The sequence below is a fragment of the Callospermophilus lateralis genome, chromosome 3 (genome assembly GCF_048772815.1).
Source record: "Callospermophilus lateralis isolate mCalLat2 chromosome 3, mCalLat2.hap1, whole genome shotgun sequence".
NCBI classification, from domain to species: domain Eukaryota; kingdom Metazoa; phylum Chordata; class Mammalia; order Rodentia; family Sciuridae; genus Callospermophilus; species Callospermophilus lateralis.
This window is the reverse complement of record NC_135307.1, coordinates 66,263,200-66,278,161: the sequence shown is the minus strand read 5'-3', so window position 1 is coordinate 66,278,161 and position 14,962 is coordinate 66,263,200. Positions and strand designations below refer to the sequence as shown.

Below are 14,962 nucleotides of genomic sequence, written 5' to 3'. Positions count from 1 at the left end.
AGGTCTCAGCTTAAATGCTGTACTCACAGAGGCTTGGCCTGACTACCCAATCTTATTTATTTATTAAAAAAAATTTTTTTTTGTAGTTGTAGATGAATAGTATGCCTTTATTTTGTTTTTATTTTTATGTGGTACTGAGCATAGAATCCAGTGCCTCATGCATGCTAGGCAAGCGCTCTGCCACTGAGCTATAGTCCCAGCCGCCAATCTAATTAATTGGGCTCCTACACCCTTAGTCTCTTATAGATTCTGTTATTTTTCTTCATACCATTTTTATAGGTCATATATTTGCGTTCACTCATTTAGTTCTATTTCTCTAAAATGTAAGGTTCCCAAGGGCAGGAACCTTGTTCATTTTGTTCACTTTTGTATTTCTCAGCTCCTTGAACAATCCTTTACATGTAGTGGATACTCCATAAACATTTGTTGACTGAATGAGTATTTCTTTGATTATTTCACTTATGCTTGTTCTATCACATTTTAGTTCTTACAATTGCACTGTTACTCCCAAGGGGGGAGGAGAAAATTACAATGCCCCTTCCTTCCATCGCTGGGTACTGAGGATAGCAAATTCTGCTCATTTGCTAAGAAGCTACTGGCTTCTCTTGGGAAACTGTCAAAGACCCAAAGGTGCACAATTATTCTACTAGTAATAGCGTGACTGAGGCAATCAAGAGAGCTGTCAGAAAAGGTTTTAAAGTTACATTCATTGGATTCTTGGGCACCCCAAACTGTACACTAGTGAATTACAGAATAAGCAGAATGCTGAAGTTTTTTAAAAATTTGCATAACGAACCAAGGCATCTTACACCATCTGTAATTCAGATGTACACAGCCTTCGCTCCAGGAAGCTGAGTTCTTGCAGCAACCTATCTGCCCAATGGGGGGCGGCAGCATCTTAGTAACTCACTCCCTGAAGATGTGTAGGTGGGAGGAGAGATTCGCGTTCAAAATCTTTTTGACTCTACCCACACTCCGTAGCGCCTTAGCCCGCTCGAGTTTCAATGCGCGTTGTTGCTGGACGAAGCGGAGTCCTATACACCGCCCGCTGCTCTCCTGATCATGGCTTCTCCGAGTTCCTTCACCTACTACTGCCCTCCATCTTCCTCCCCTGTCTGGTCAGAACCGCTGTACAGTCTGAGGCCCGAGCACGCGCGGGAGCGGTTGCAGGACGACTCGGTGGAAACAGTCACGTCCATAGAACAGGTGAGGTGGCAGGACTGGGCGAGGCGCCCGCGCGGGGCCTTCTGGGAGCGGCAGTCCCATCCGCCGGGCTGCCGGGGTGCGGAACTCAGCGCGGAACTACTCCTCCCACAGTGCACCGCGGCGCCCTCTCTGGCATGCTCTGGGCGCCCAGGCTGGGGCTTCCGAGTGCAGCGTTTGTGGGGCGGTATTGGGTAGGGGTCGTTGTCAGAGTTGAGGTTGGGAGAGAGGATGGACCCGGGTCTTCTCTACCTCAGAGAGCGGAGAGAACCTGTTCTGTGCCTGGAGCCCTCAACAGCTCGGGCGGATCAGTCAGTCCACTTCATTCTGCTGGGACGTCGGGAGGTTCAGGGACAGTGCACTTTCCTCCACCTGCTTGCAATTTCGGGACGCCGAGAGGACCGAACGGCCAGACTGCGTTTAGGCCATCCCATAATCTGTTAATTTCTGACGGCCGTGCCAGGTTGGGGCCTGCCTCGTGATGGGCATTTTGGTGGCTCTTTGAGCACCAGTTATGTACACGTTGGACACAATATTAAACGCTGGAAGTACAGAGAAATAAAACAGTTTTTGACCAGGAACCTGGTTGGGAAGACAGGCAGGAAAACAACAGTTTGGAAGGTGCTAAAATAAAATACGAATTTTGAACTGTTTTTCATTCACTAAGGCCTAGAGATAGAATCGAAACTTATCATTTTGAAAAGTAGGAAACTGTAGTGAACTACAGTTTCATTTTTTTTCTCATTCCCAAACTGGAATTGTTCCCAAATTTGTTGTTGTAGAGCTGTTTAACCATCTGTTACTAGGAGGAGTGGTCAGGATGATTCTTTTTAGCACTAACAAATAAACATCCTGCTGCTTACTAAAATAAGATATCTTAGTAAGATCAGTCCCCACGCTTATTAATCTTGAAGGGAACTGCTTTATTTTTCATACCTGAATCTGGGTGCCTCTATGTAGGCAAAATTAGTAGCAGTAATTATTTTACTGTACCATTAGGACTTTATATATAATTATACATTTATAACAAAACAAGGGCTTGAATGCATGGTTATATGTTTAGTAGCGGAGGGAATATTTCATGCTTTATGAGTTTAATGAATAGTAAAGGAAACCCTTACCTTTTAAACGTAGCTCCTCAGGTTAGTTAGTTCACCAGTGTATCCTACAAAAGTCTTTTGCAAAGGAGCACAAAGACATCTCCCATCAGGGAAAAACCTACAGGATCTTTGCAGTGTTCCTAAGTGATGAATTGTTGAGTTGATTCAGGACAATTCTGTTTTCTTTTGATTTGACTTTAGACTATGAGATTATCTTTTCTTTTTCTTTTTGCCTTCTCATCCCTGATGTTATTCTTTATGTAGTTAACTGAATTGACCTAGAAGATAAGCTAGGGGAGAAAAGGAAATCAGAAGTTGGTCTGTTAATTATGAGGCCAATATAGAGACTTCTATGGGTTGAGAAGCAAATTAAAAACAGGGACATGATAAGGAGTTTTTCTGATCTGCTCTTTCTCTGTTTTATATACTGCTACACCCCATTCCCCCCTCGTAAATTGCTGAAGTTCCTACCTGCTTAGTCCTGCGTGGAAAACACCAACAAAAATAAGCAGGAAAACAGCAGACACAATGAGCAATGCAAAAATGGATATAAGGTCCTTCATCTTCAAAGGACTAGGCCAAGGCCAAGGCTGAGAAAGGATGCTAGGTCCTGATATATTATTATAGAGCATCTTTCAGACATGGGCCCAAAGATTTGATAGGTAGTATAGCATCTTATATTTCTTTTCCATGTCATAATTAGCTCACATTTTAGGTTTTAGATGATTAGATGCAGTTAGTAGAAAGAAATGTGGTATCTCATTCTGTGGCTTTCTCAGTGTTTTAATAATCATGATAGCAACCATTTATTTGGTCCCAGCACTGTAATAAATGTTCTCTGTACATTGTTTCTTTCATTCCTTATACGTTTTGCAGATGAGAATACTGAGGTTAGAGAAGTACCAGATTGGTAAGTTAATGATGATACATTCATCAGAAACAGCAACCTTGTTAGGGTATCCTACTGTTGTTTACAGAGGATGCTCTTATTCTTTTGGTTTTGACCGAAGCCTCCATATATTCATAGGGATTTACTGACTGCTCAGTTTTGTGCCATTGTAAAAAAAACAAATGCTGGGCTGGGGTTGTGGCTCAGTGGTAGGGCACTTGCCTAGCACATGCAAGGGCCTGGGTTCGATCCTCAGACCACATAAAAATAAATAAATTGTGTTCAACTACAACTAAAAAAAAAATAAATGTTTAAAAAAAACAATGCTTCTCATTTCTGATTATCAGGAGACTTATTTATTTGGAAGAACCCTTTGCTGGGGGTCCTCTGTTCCATTCATTTTTTAAAAAATATTTTTTTAGTTGTAAATGTTTTTTTTTTAATTCTATTTATTCATTTATATGTGGTGCTGAGGATTGAACCCAGGGCTTCACACATGCCAGGCAAGTGCTCTACCACTGAGCCACAATTCCAGCCCCTCTATTCATTCTTTTAACAAATATTTGATGGACTTTTATGTGTTAGGCTCTGTTCTAGGCACTTGGCATAAGTCAGTGAACAGAGGAGATTGATTTGATGTTTTTAGGAAACTTGTTCCAGGTCAGGGAGGTGTCAATTAAAGAAAAAATATAGGGCTGGAGGTGTAATTTAGTGGTAGAGTGCTTCCCTGGCATGCACGAGGCCCTGGGCTAATCCCCAACTTTACCACCACAAAATTAATTAATTACTTTATTTAAAAAAATAATAATAAATAATTAGACATGCTGTGGAGATCAATAAGGAGGAAAACAAGAGGTGTTCTTGGAATGGTGAAAGATAAAACTGATGTTACATTTGAACTGAGACCTGAAGTACATGAGGGAATAAATTATGCATGGATCTGGCAGAAGAACCTTCTGAGGAGAGAGCAGCAAGTGCAAAAGTCTCGAGGCAGGAGAGAGCAAGAGAGGAGATGGGATCGCACAGAACCTGATTGGCTGTTTATAAGTATTTTAAAACTGGGAAACCACTTGGCTAGATAGTGTTTATTTATCTCCTAGATTCACTCGGTGCTTTTCCATGCATATCCTGGGGTACATCAGATTCCCTTGCCTAGTGCTGCTGGTTGTTTTGGGACATGGAAATATTGCTAGGAGGTGAGAAAGAGGGAGAAGAATACAGTGTATTTCTTCTCTTCTGCAGGGTTGTGTGGGCTAGAGTTTCTCTAGACTGAAGGTCACATCTCTCAGATATCTTTTCCGTAGAGCTCCCTGTCTCCCTTTCCACTCCTTTCCTTCACACCTTCAGGTCTAGAAGGGTTAAGTGCCCTGGAGTTCCCCCGCTCCAGATGCTGTATTCGCCTTTGTGGGTTCTCTACATCTGCCCACACCTTTTTAAATAGTTCCTGTGTAAACTCTCCTGGATTCACCTACTTTGTGCCATCTGTTTCCTGCCAGGACTCAATGATCCATGATCAGAGCAGATAGTGGGGAGGCGAGGGTGGATGCGGGGAAACCAGTTAGGAGGCTATTGCAATATCCTGGGTGAGGTGATGACAGCTTAGTTCATGGTGACAGTCATGGAGGTAATGAGGAATGGTAGTTTTTGACCGTCTCTCCCTTGACAAGTGTTTTGTCATGTGATGCATGGGTCTTTCATGACTCCAGAAACAAGATGCGTTGTGTTGTTAGAGCTTGCCTTCTGTATTGTGCATTTGGAGTCACTCCATTGCAAACACTGATTCAGGCCAGTAGGTTAATGCTGGTAGTCTCCGTGATTGCAGTCTTGCCAAGATGGTTGTTTACAATAGACACTACTCCTGTTTTTCTTTTAGTTTGCCCTTGAACAGGGGCCAAACCTTCCTCCACTTGAAATGACACAATGTCATTAGACAGCATTCAGTCAAGTGACAATCAACTCTGAGGGGACAATAAAAGAATTATTAGTCTTGGTTCCTATTCTCAAAGTTCTTTTTCTCTCAGGAAAAAAAGGATGCCTGAATCAATTTCAGAGTGCTGGTTATTACTGCATTGTCTGGGAAATGGAAGAGCGCTCTGTGGCCTGAGAAGATTGGGATGACTTTGTGGAGAATGCGGAACTGTGGTTGGGCACTACAGGGTGGAGTTGGGGGAACCATTCCATTAGAATGACCCCGTAGCGGGGAAGACTTAGGCTTGATGGGGCACAATTAGGATGATGGCCTACCCAGAATGGAGGGTGCAGGTCAGATATGGTAGGAAATGAGGCATGCTGGAGGGGTGTTGAGAGCAGGTTGGTTTCAAGTGGTGGGCAGTAGGCTATCGTGGCCAAGGATCAGAAAGTTCCAGGAGAGAATCCTGGATTCCTGCTGTATACTTGCCTCATGGTGTAGTCTCTGCAAGATTAGTAAATGGAGATGGAACAATTTACTCAATATGATTAAACTTCCCAGTTTTTTTATGTCTCTGATAGAAGAAACTAGAGCTTGGTTTGGTGAAGTGCACATTAGGCTAGCTATGTGAATCAATTTAATTTTATTTTATTTAAAAAATTTTTTTTAGTTGTAGATGAACACAATTCCTTTATTTTGTTTACTTATTTTTATGTGGTACTGAGGATCAAACTCGCTGCTTCAGACATGCTAGGCAAATGCTCTACCACTGAAATGCTCTACCCCAGCACTTCAACTTTATTTTTATTAAAATTTAATATATACCATATTGTGCAACTATAAGGCAGTCTTAGATGTCAGATTTCCCTATGAAAAAGTCCCCAAAAGGTGTTTTGGTCAAGTTGAAGATACTTGGACTTTTAGGCATGTCAATGAACAAATCAAAAGCCTACTAATAGAATTATGTTTAAATTTACGTACCTCGGGGCTAGGGATGTAGCTTAGTTGTAGAACATTTACTTAGCATGTGAGAGACCCTAGGTTTCATCCCTAGCATTGTAACACTAACCAAATAAATGTACCTATACCATTTAAAAATCATGTACTTGCTAGGGATGTAGATCAGTCATAGAGCACTTGCCCACCATGTTAGAGGCCCTTGGGCTTGATCCATAGCACTGTAAATAAATAAGTAGATAAAATCACATACTTTATAAAGTAACACTAGTTTAGAAATATTGGTTTCTCTTCTATTATTCATAAAATGTTTGTCTTCAAACTTTTTATATGTCTCTCTTTTTTTTTTTTTTTTTTAACATCTCTTGCCCACCTACCACTTTTTATTTCTTTTCATTTTTCAGTACTGGGGATTGAACCCAGGGACACTTTACCACTGAGCTACAACCCCATTCCTTTTTATTTTTTGAAAAGGTTCTTGCTAGGTTATCCAGGCTCATCTCAAACTTGTGATCCTCTTGCCTGGGCCTCCTGTATAGCTGGGATTACAGACTTTCACCACTATGCCCAGTTTTCACATGTGTCTTTGACCTCAGTATTTTAATCATCACTGGAACCACTTTTTTGAGTAAGCCAATATGGTTTTCTAGAGCACATATTCAGTTCCTTGAGATATGTCCTTTTTGAATATGTGTAGGATAATTTTCATTGAATAATTTATCCCAAGTTACAAGTATCCACTTGTATAACATTGGAATTGTTTTTCATAATGTGACCAGTTGGTGCATATTATGATCATCACAACTTAATCATTTTGTTACTTTTTAAAATGATCTTTGATAACTGGGCTTGGTGGCACACACCTGTAAATCCTGGGAAAGCTGGGAAGGCTGAGGCAGGAGATCACAAATTTGAGGCCAATCTCAGTGACTTACTGAGACCCTGCCTCAAAATAAAAAAAAAGGGCTGGGGAGCAAAATGGTAGAGTGCCACTGGATTCAATTCCCAGTAGTTAAAAAAGAAAGACAGAAAGATAACGAGGGCTGAGTATCTCATTGGTAGAGTGCCTGCCTCGCATGTGTGAGGCACTGGGTTCTATCCTCAGTACCACATAAAAATAAATAAGGATATTGTGTCCAACTACAACTAAAAAATAAATTTTAAAAAAAGATAATGAAAGGCTAGTTCAAATTGGTAACTTACACATGGAAATGCGAATTTACTGGAATAATTGCAAATTTGGTATATAATTTGCCTTCTTTCACTAATACCATTAACCAAGGCTGCCCAAACTAGACCTTGTCTGAGGTTGTTTTAGGCTACTGCTTCATCCTCACATGGTGTTTTTTATTCAAAATAAGGACAATGAAAGAGCTCCCTACAGCAAGAAATACTTTTGTAAGTATTTGATTATAAAGTGAATCGTTTTTTCTGAGGGATAAAATTTTTTAGGAAGAATCTTGCTTTGTATTTATCATATTAATGATTCTTTTATCACAGCTTAAGCAAAAGTCTGGATTTCAGGCAGCAGATCTGCTTTCTGGAATGGTCCTCCCCTGGGAGAGACGTAGAGATGTATGGGGAAGGGAAGTGACGGTCCACCATAGGAGAGTTGGTGCATCCTGTTGTCTCTAGACAGAAACTATGAGAAAGGAAGTACCAAATGCATTTATTGGTTTTTACCGCTTGTTGGTGAATAGAAATTATTCTATGCTTCTATTGATTGGATTTCTAGGGGGAAAAAATGAGACATCTTTTAAGCAAAGTTGTCAAGAATGTAGGCAGATGGTTACATTTTCATTTATTTTTTGCCATGACGTCCAAATCTGAGGGACATCAGTTAAGACACTTAATCTCTGGCCCCTAGAATCTAGCACAGTCTGTCCATTATTAATATGCACAAACTGATAACACAACCGAGTTCTGCTTCCTCACAAGTTGAAGTTTGAACATTAGAGAAGCACGCAGAGGCAAGCATATAAAGCAGGATTTATTTAAAAAGGGGCAACATAGACTTCTCTCAGGAGGGAGAAGGGGGCCATAGCTCATATCCTGGTATCCCCCCCAAGAGAGGTGTTCTGCTCTTTTTATATCTTGTAGGCTTTCTTTGCTCTCCTGACCTCTTCCCTAATCTTTCTCCTTCCTGTACCTGACTAGGCCCAGGAATGCTCGGTGGGAGAGCCAAAAGGTAGGAAACAGGTGGGCTGAAGGGGGAAGGGCAGGATGGAGCAGCCTAGGACACTTTAATTAACAACTTTATGGCTCCCTGTAGGGAGGGCTAATTCCTGGGACCGATTACCTTAGCAACAGGTTGGAGCAGGGCAGTTTCTTGATAAAGGTGGAGGAAGAAGGGCTCTAAAGGAATTAACATTTCAATCTCTCAGGGGACTGTCTCCTACTTTCCCAACTCACTCAAAATTGGCCTCCTTGATCCCACCTGACTCAATTTACCTATCTATACTGACTGCCTGTCAAATTCAAGCTTCAAAACTAGTGCACACATTCAAATATATTGTATATATGTGTGTATATATATAAATATGTATTTGAGCTTACATTATGTACTTTAAACATATGCAATTATAGTATTTACACACACACACACACACACACACACACAGAGTTAAGTAAACCTAATAACACTCTGTACACAGGATGACCTAGCCCATGCCCTGTCAAGCAGTATAAACTTCTTCCAAATTAATAAACCTTAATTCTGAATTCTTGTATCCCATTTTTGCTATATACTAAGTGATCAGTTACTTCATAGCTGGAGGAGGTGAGAGATGTACTATTAGTATTAACATTTGTGGTGTTATTCATTAAATTGGTTTGTGTAGGTTGACCTGAGAACCTATCAGGTATTACATTGTTTTGATGGAAAAACAAATGACATCTAAACAGTGGACTTATCAACGCTGCACTTTGGGGGCACAAACTGATAACACAACATTTTTTAAATGTTTATTTATTTATTTATTTTTATGTAGATGGACACAATACAATGCCTTTATTTTTATGTGGTGCTGAGTGCACCTGTGCTAGCTAGCTAGGCTAGTGCTCTAAGGCTGAGCCACAATCCCAGCCCCAGGGCACAGCTTTTTTGTGTGTGGGGTGTGGGTCAGGAAGCATCACAGAACTAAGTACTTGGGAATCCTTTTGTTCCTCTAAGATTTTTTTTTTTTTTTTTTTTTTGGTGCTGGGGATTGAACCCAGGGCCTTGTATATGCAAAGCAAGGCTCTACCAACTGAGCTATATCCCCAGCCCCACCTGTAAGAAATTTTTTTTTAATATTTATTTTTTTGGTTATAGGTGGACACAGTAACTTTATTTTATTTTATGTGGTGCTGAGGATTGAATCCAGTGCCTCACGCATGCCAGGCAAGCGCTCTGCCTCTGAGCCACAACCCCAGCCCCCTTCTAAGAAATTTTTAATGAACAAAAATAAATAATGATGTAATTAACAGCCATTTTTTGTAACCTAGCATTAACTGTTGTTAAGTTTTCTTTTTTTCCTCCTTCTGGGTGTTTGTTTAAAGGAAACAAAACAGCCAGAGTTTCCTTTAACCATATCCACAGTTCAGTTTGCCTCCCTGCCCACAGCATATAGTTCTATCATGAATTGGATGTGTTAATTCTTCCACTTCTTCGCTTTCCATCCTTTGGGGAATGCATAAACAAGTGTATTTGTGTATTTTTTTTGAAAAGTTTATGTAAATTATCATACTCTCCCATCTTGTTTTTTTTTTTTCATTTAACATTTTTTTAAATCTCAATAGTGTGTATATCTACTGTTAAAGATAATTTTCAGAAAAGGTGAAATTATGACTCATACAGATAAGAATGAACATGTGTTAAAATTTTTATTTTACTCATGTATGAAGGAACCAGGTAGATAGTATGGCCAGTTCAAACAGTCAGAAAGCAAATTTATATAGAGTAAAGAAATTGAGTTTCAAATAGGAGCAAAACAGGCTTTTCCATCGAGGAGAGGAAAAACAAGTGAAAATGGTAGGACAAGACAGTGTGCATATCTATCAGTAACCTACACACAACTCAGAATTCAAAGACAATGCATGATTTTCCATTGAAATACAAAAATTTTTATACATGACTGTGCAATATTCCCATTGATGAGTCCAGAGTTCTTCTTTTCTTATGGGGTGGGGCGGAGAAATAGAGATCTCTTTTAAAGATGTAAATTTCCCTTACAAAAGGGTAACTTCTGTTCTGTTTTCAGAGCTTGTGTCTGCTCTTTCTTAAAATAGTCATCTCAAAATAATCCTATACTAAAGAGGATTATTTTGGACTGATGTATTCTGTTCTCCTACAGTCTTATTTTGGGATGCCATATTCTGATCCCCTGCATCTCCCAAACATTAGGTTATTTGATCATGTAAATGTTTTATTTCTTAAACATTAAAACTGTTCGTTGAGTGGAAGCAGTGCTTGCTTGGTATGCAGGAAACCTTTGGTTTGATCTTCAGAACCACCAGGGGTGGGGGTGGGGGAGCCCTTTAAGAAAAAAGGGAAAAAAAAGTTATTTATCTTTGTTTATTCTTTGCTAGTTGAGAAGAAATGTTTGGTGAGTATTTAAAAAAAATAAGAAGAAGTAATTATGAATGAAAAAGGTACCATTTGAAGTAAAATCCCATGCATCAACTTCTGAACTAAAATTTAGTGAATTTTACTACTGCTAAAAACCTTTGATCTATCAAACATTAGCATCATCAGAATTCTCTGGAAGCTTGTTAAAAACAGTTGAGTGGCTGAGCCCCTGTGGCTCACGCCTGTAATCTCAGTAACAGGAAGATCACAAATTTGAAGCCAGCCTCAGAAACTTAGCAAGGCCCTAAACAACTTAGTGAGACCCTGTCTCAAAATAAAAAGTAAAAAAAGACTGAGGTATAACTCAGTGGTAAAGCACTACTTGGTTCAGTTCTCAGCACCCCAAACAAACAAACGAAAAATAGTTGAGTGGACCCCATACCTATAGGTTCTGATATTTCAGTCTGCGCCTACCTGAGAACTTACATTTCTAATAAGTATAGCTAGTTCTCAGTGAATCTGCTCCTGGGCTATGTTATTTTTTTTGTTGTTTGTTTTGTGGTGCTAGGGATGGAAACTGAGCCTTGCTCCTGCTAGGCAAGTGCTGTACCACTGAGCTTTTCCCCAGCCTCTGGGTTACTAGTTTTCTAGCACTGCTCCTCAGGTGGGGAGGTCCTCTCTTTCTCTGCTCTTCAATATGCTTTTGTTTAACTAGTGTGGGTGAGCACAAAGCAAGCTCCTCAGAGGCAGGAATCTTTTTCTCTTTTGTTAGAGATATATTCCTGCCGCAGTCTCTGGCTGGGCACAAATCACGAGTCTCCACACAGCTTGTAGATTCAAACAGCAATTCTTTATTCCCGAACTCACACCGGCCGTCTACAAACACGCTCTGGGGGAATCCACGTTCTCTGCCCAAATCCACTCCGTTCTCTGCCCAAATCCTCTCCTCCCAAATCCACACCGCATGGGCTTCTGTCTCCCAAAATATACTGTTTGACCCTAAGCACTCAAGAGGAACTCAGCAGCAGGATACGCCCTATTCCAAAAGAGGAACACCCTAATCTCCTATTATACTAAACTGCCCTATTCTAAAGGGGAAACACCCTACTCTCCTATTATGCTAAACTGCCCTATTCTAAAGGGGAAACACCCTACTCTCCTATTATGCTAAACTGCCCTATTCTAAAGGGGGAACACCCTAAACACGGATCCTGCCCTGGTCCTTGAGCAAGGTCACCTTTCAGAAGTCCTTCCACTAGACAGCATGGGAGTAAGCTGGCAAGGAATTTGTCATACCTACTTGGCTGATGGCTCCCAGCATATTCCAGACACCTAGAACATAAAGGAAAGATGAGAAAGTGTTGAAGATATTTCTTTGCACTTTTTCTAGTAGTTTATTGTGAAATTTCCAGTATAGCAGTTGGAAGAATTTTACAATGAATAAGCAGTTTACTCATCATCTAGATTCTTTTGTTAACATTCTGCTGTATTTTTAAAAAAATCACACAATGATTCATTTGTTTATTTCCCTATCCTATATTTTTCTTTGGTGCTGAGGTCCTAAAGCACGGTAAACACATGTCCTGCACTGAGCTGCACCTCCAACCTCTAGCCATCCTTTCTTTTTTTTTTTTGGTACTGGGAATTGAACTCAGGGGCACTTGACCACTGAGCTACATCCCCATCCCTATTTTATATTTTATTTACAGACAGGGTCTCACTGAGTTGCTTAGTGCCACGCTTTTGCTGAGGCTGGCTTTGAACTCTCGATCTTCCTGCCTCAGCCTCCCAATCTACTGGGATCCATATTTTCTTAATGAATTGTAGATATCAATGTATTGTTTCCTAAATATTTCAATATGCATGTCCTTAATTAAAATTTGATATTTGTCTACAGTTCTTTTTCTTTCAAGATAAAGTTCAGAAACAATAAGATCTGAATATCCTAAGTATAACTTTATGAAGATAGGGAACATCACCATCACTCCAGAACATTTCTTCATGCTTCTTCTCAATTGGCGACTCCTATCCTCTTCTGGGCATCTAGTGTCTGATTTTTTTTAATAGGTTTGTTTTGCCTTTTATAGAAGTTTAAGTAAATGAGGTCATACAGTATGTGTTCTTTTGTGTAAGGCATCTTTCATACAGCATGTTTATAAGGTTCATTCACATTGTTCTGTGCATCAGTAATTGTCCCTTTTAAAAGGCTGAATGGTATTTTTATTTTTTTTAATCATCAGTGGACTTTTATTTTATTCATATATTTGTGTGTGGTGCTGAGAATCGAACCCAGTGCCTCATACATGCTAGGCAAGTTCTCTCCCACTGAGCCACAATCCCAGCCCTGAATGGTATTTTTATAAATGTATTACAGGGTTTTTTGTTTGTTTTAAAATCTATCTTTGCCAGGAATGGTGGCACATGCCTCTAATCACAGCAACTTGGGAGGCATAGATATGAGAATCACAAGTTCAAGACCAGCCTCAGCAACTTAGTTAGGTTAAGCAACTTAGTGAGATGTTGTCTCAAAATAAAGCAGAGGATGTGGTTCAGTGGTAAAGCGCCTCTGGGTTCAATCCCCAGTACCCTCCCCCACCCCCCAAAAATCTATCCTTGTTGGGCATGGTGGCGCATGCCTGCAATCCTAGCAATTTGGAAGGCTGAGGCAAGACAATTGCAATTTGAGGATAGCTTGGGCAATTTAGTTAGACTGTCTCAAAATTTAAAAATTTTAGGAAGAGGGTTGGGGATGTAGCTCCGTGGTAGAGTACCTCTGGGTTCAGACTCCGGTGTTGCAAACAAACAAGCAAACAAAAACTATTCTATTACTAGACAAGAGCTGTTTCTAAAATGTGGCTATTATGAATAATACTGTTATGAACACATTTATAGAAGTCTTCATGTGTTTTTATTTTTCTTGGGTAAAAACCTAGAGGCAGAATTGCTGGATCACAGGGTAGGCGTATTTTTACTTTCATAAGAAACCACTATCCTTTACCATCATGGTTGTACATTTTACACTTCACCAGCAGTGTATGAGAGCTTGGATTGCCCTATATCCTGACCAGTGTTGTTGTCTGTTATTCTACCAATGGATATAGAGTGGTAATTCATTTGATTTTTTTTTGTACTTAGAGATTGAATCCAGGGATGCTCTACCACTGAGCTACATCCCCATCCTCTTTTTCTTATTTTGAGATAGGGTCTCACTAAATTACTGAGGCTGGCCTTGAACTTGTGATCTTTCTACCTCGGTCTCCTGAGTGACTGGGATTACGGGCATGCCCCACTGCACCTAGTTTCATTGTATTTATTCTTTAATTACCAGAAACACTTTATAATAGAATTAAGCATTTATTTGTTCATGATACATATAAATGCATTGTGTATGTGTGTATTCAGATTTGTTATACTTCTCAAAAATCTTTCTTATACCTAGATAAGGCAGTCATGGTGGCATCTGGGTACTAAGTGTTTTGTTTTAATTCCTTTTTTTTTTAATATTTATTTCTTAGGTGTAGATGAACACAACACAATGCCTTTATTTTTATGTGGTGCTGAGGATCAAATCCAGGTCCCGCCTGTGCTAGGCGAGCGCTCTACCGTTGAGCCACAATCCCAGTCCTTGTTTTAATTCTTAGTAACTTCCTCCAACTTTTTTTATATTTCAGATTTACAAAAGAATTGACATTACCTGTTTATTCTCCACCTAATCCCCCATACAAACTAAAAAATTGGATTTTAAAGAGGATAAAATTATGACTCATACAGATGTAAAATGAACTATGTTAAAGATTTTTATTTAACTCATTAATTAATAAAGGAATCAGTAAGGTATTATAACTATTTGGAGAACTCAGAGTAGTACTAGAGTTTTCAAATGAAGGTGCTGGCTCTGGGAATTCCAATGAATCAGATATGGCCACTCATCCCAAAGAAATAAAATAAAAAAGTAATGGTGAAAGGTGGGAAAGGAACTTTAGTCTGTGTAGATATACTGAAAAGACAAGGGGACCAGCTGCTCTGTCTTGGCGGGTACTAACATGAGCTTCAGGGTTAAACAGAGGAAGAATTGGGACAGGGCAAGAGGTATGCATAAGTAGGTAGTCTTGGTCAAACTGTGATCTGGTTGATAATTATCTCAGTTCTGGTCTTGGAAGGTGGCTCTAAGAAGTCTTATTGCTTGAGGGGGCAATCCTGTTCCCATCCTGAGATGATGGCTCCTGCTTAGGGGGGCAGCCTCAGTTCCTGTAATTAACTCTCATTGTGGAGGATAGTCTCGCCATGGGGTGATCTGCCTGAAATGCTCTGCTGTTTCTAGAAGGTTTAGGGCAATTCCTGCAGTCCTCTAGGTA

General features: G+C 40.0%; 1 protein-coding gene across 1 annotated transcript in view; it reads left to right on the top strand.

The window, feature by feature from the left end:
* The first annotated feature begins 965 nt into the window (after positions 1-965).
* The window catches only part of Fntb (farnesyltransferase, CAAX box, subunit beta), a 70,618-nt gene continuing 56,621 nt past the window's right edge, over positions 966-14,962 (top strand). The window contains exon 1 of the mRNA XM_076850348.2: positions 966-1,206. Within this exon, the coding sequence (XP_076706463.1) occupies positions 1,063-1,206 (144 nt within the window). The 5' untranslated portion in view covers positions 966-1,062. The remainder of the gene's footprint in view (positions 1,207-14,962) is intronic.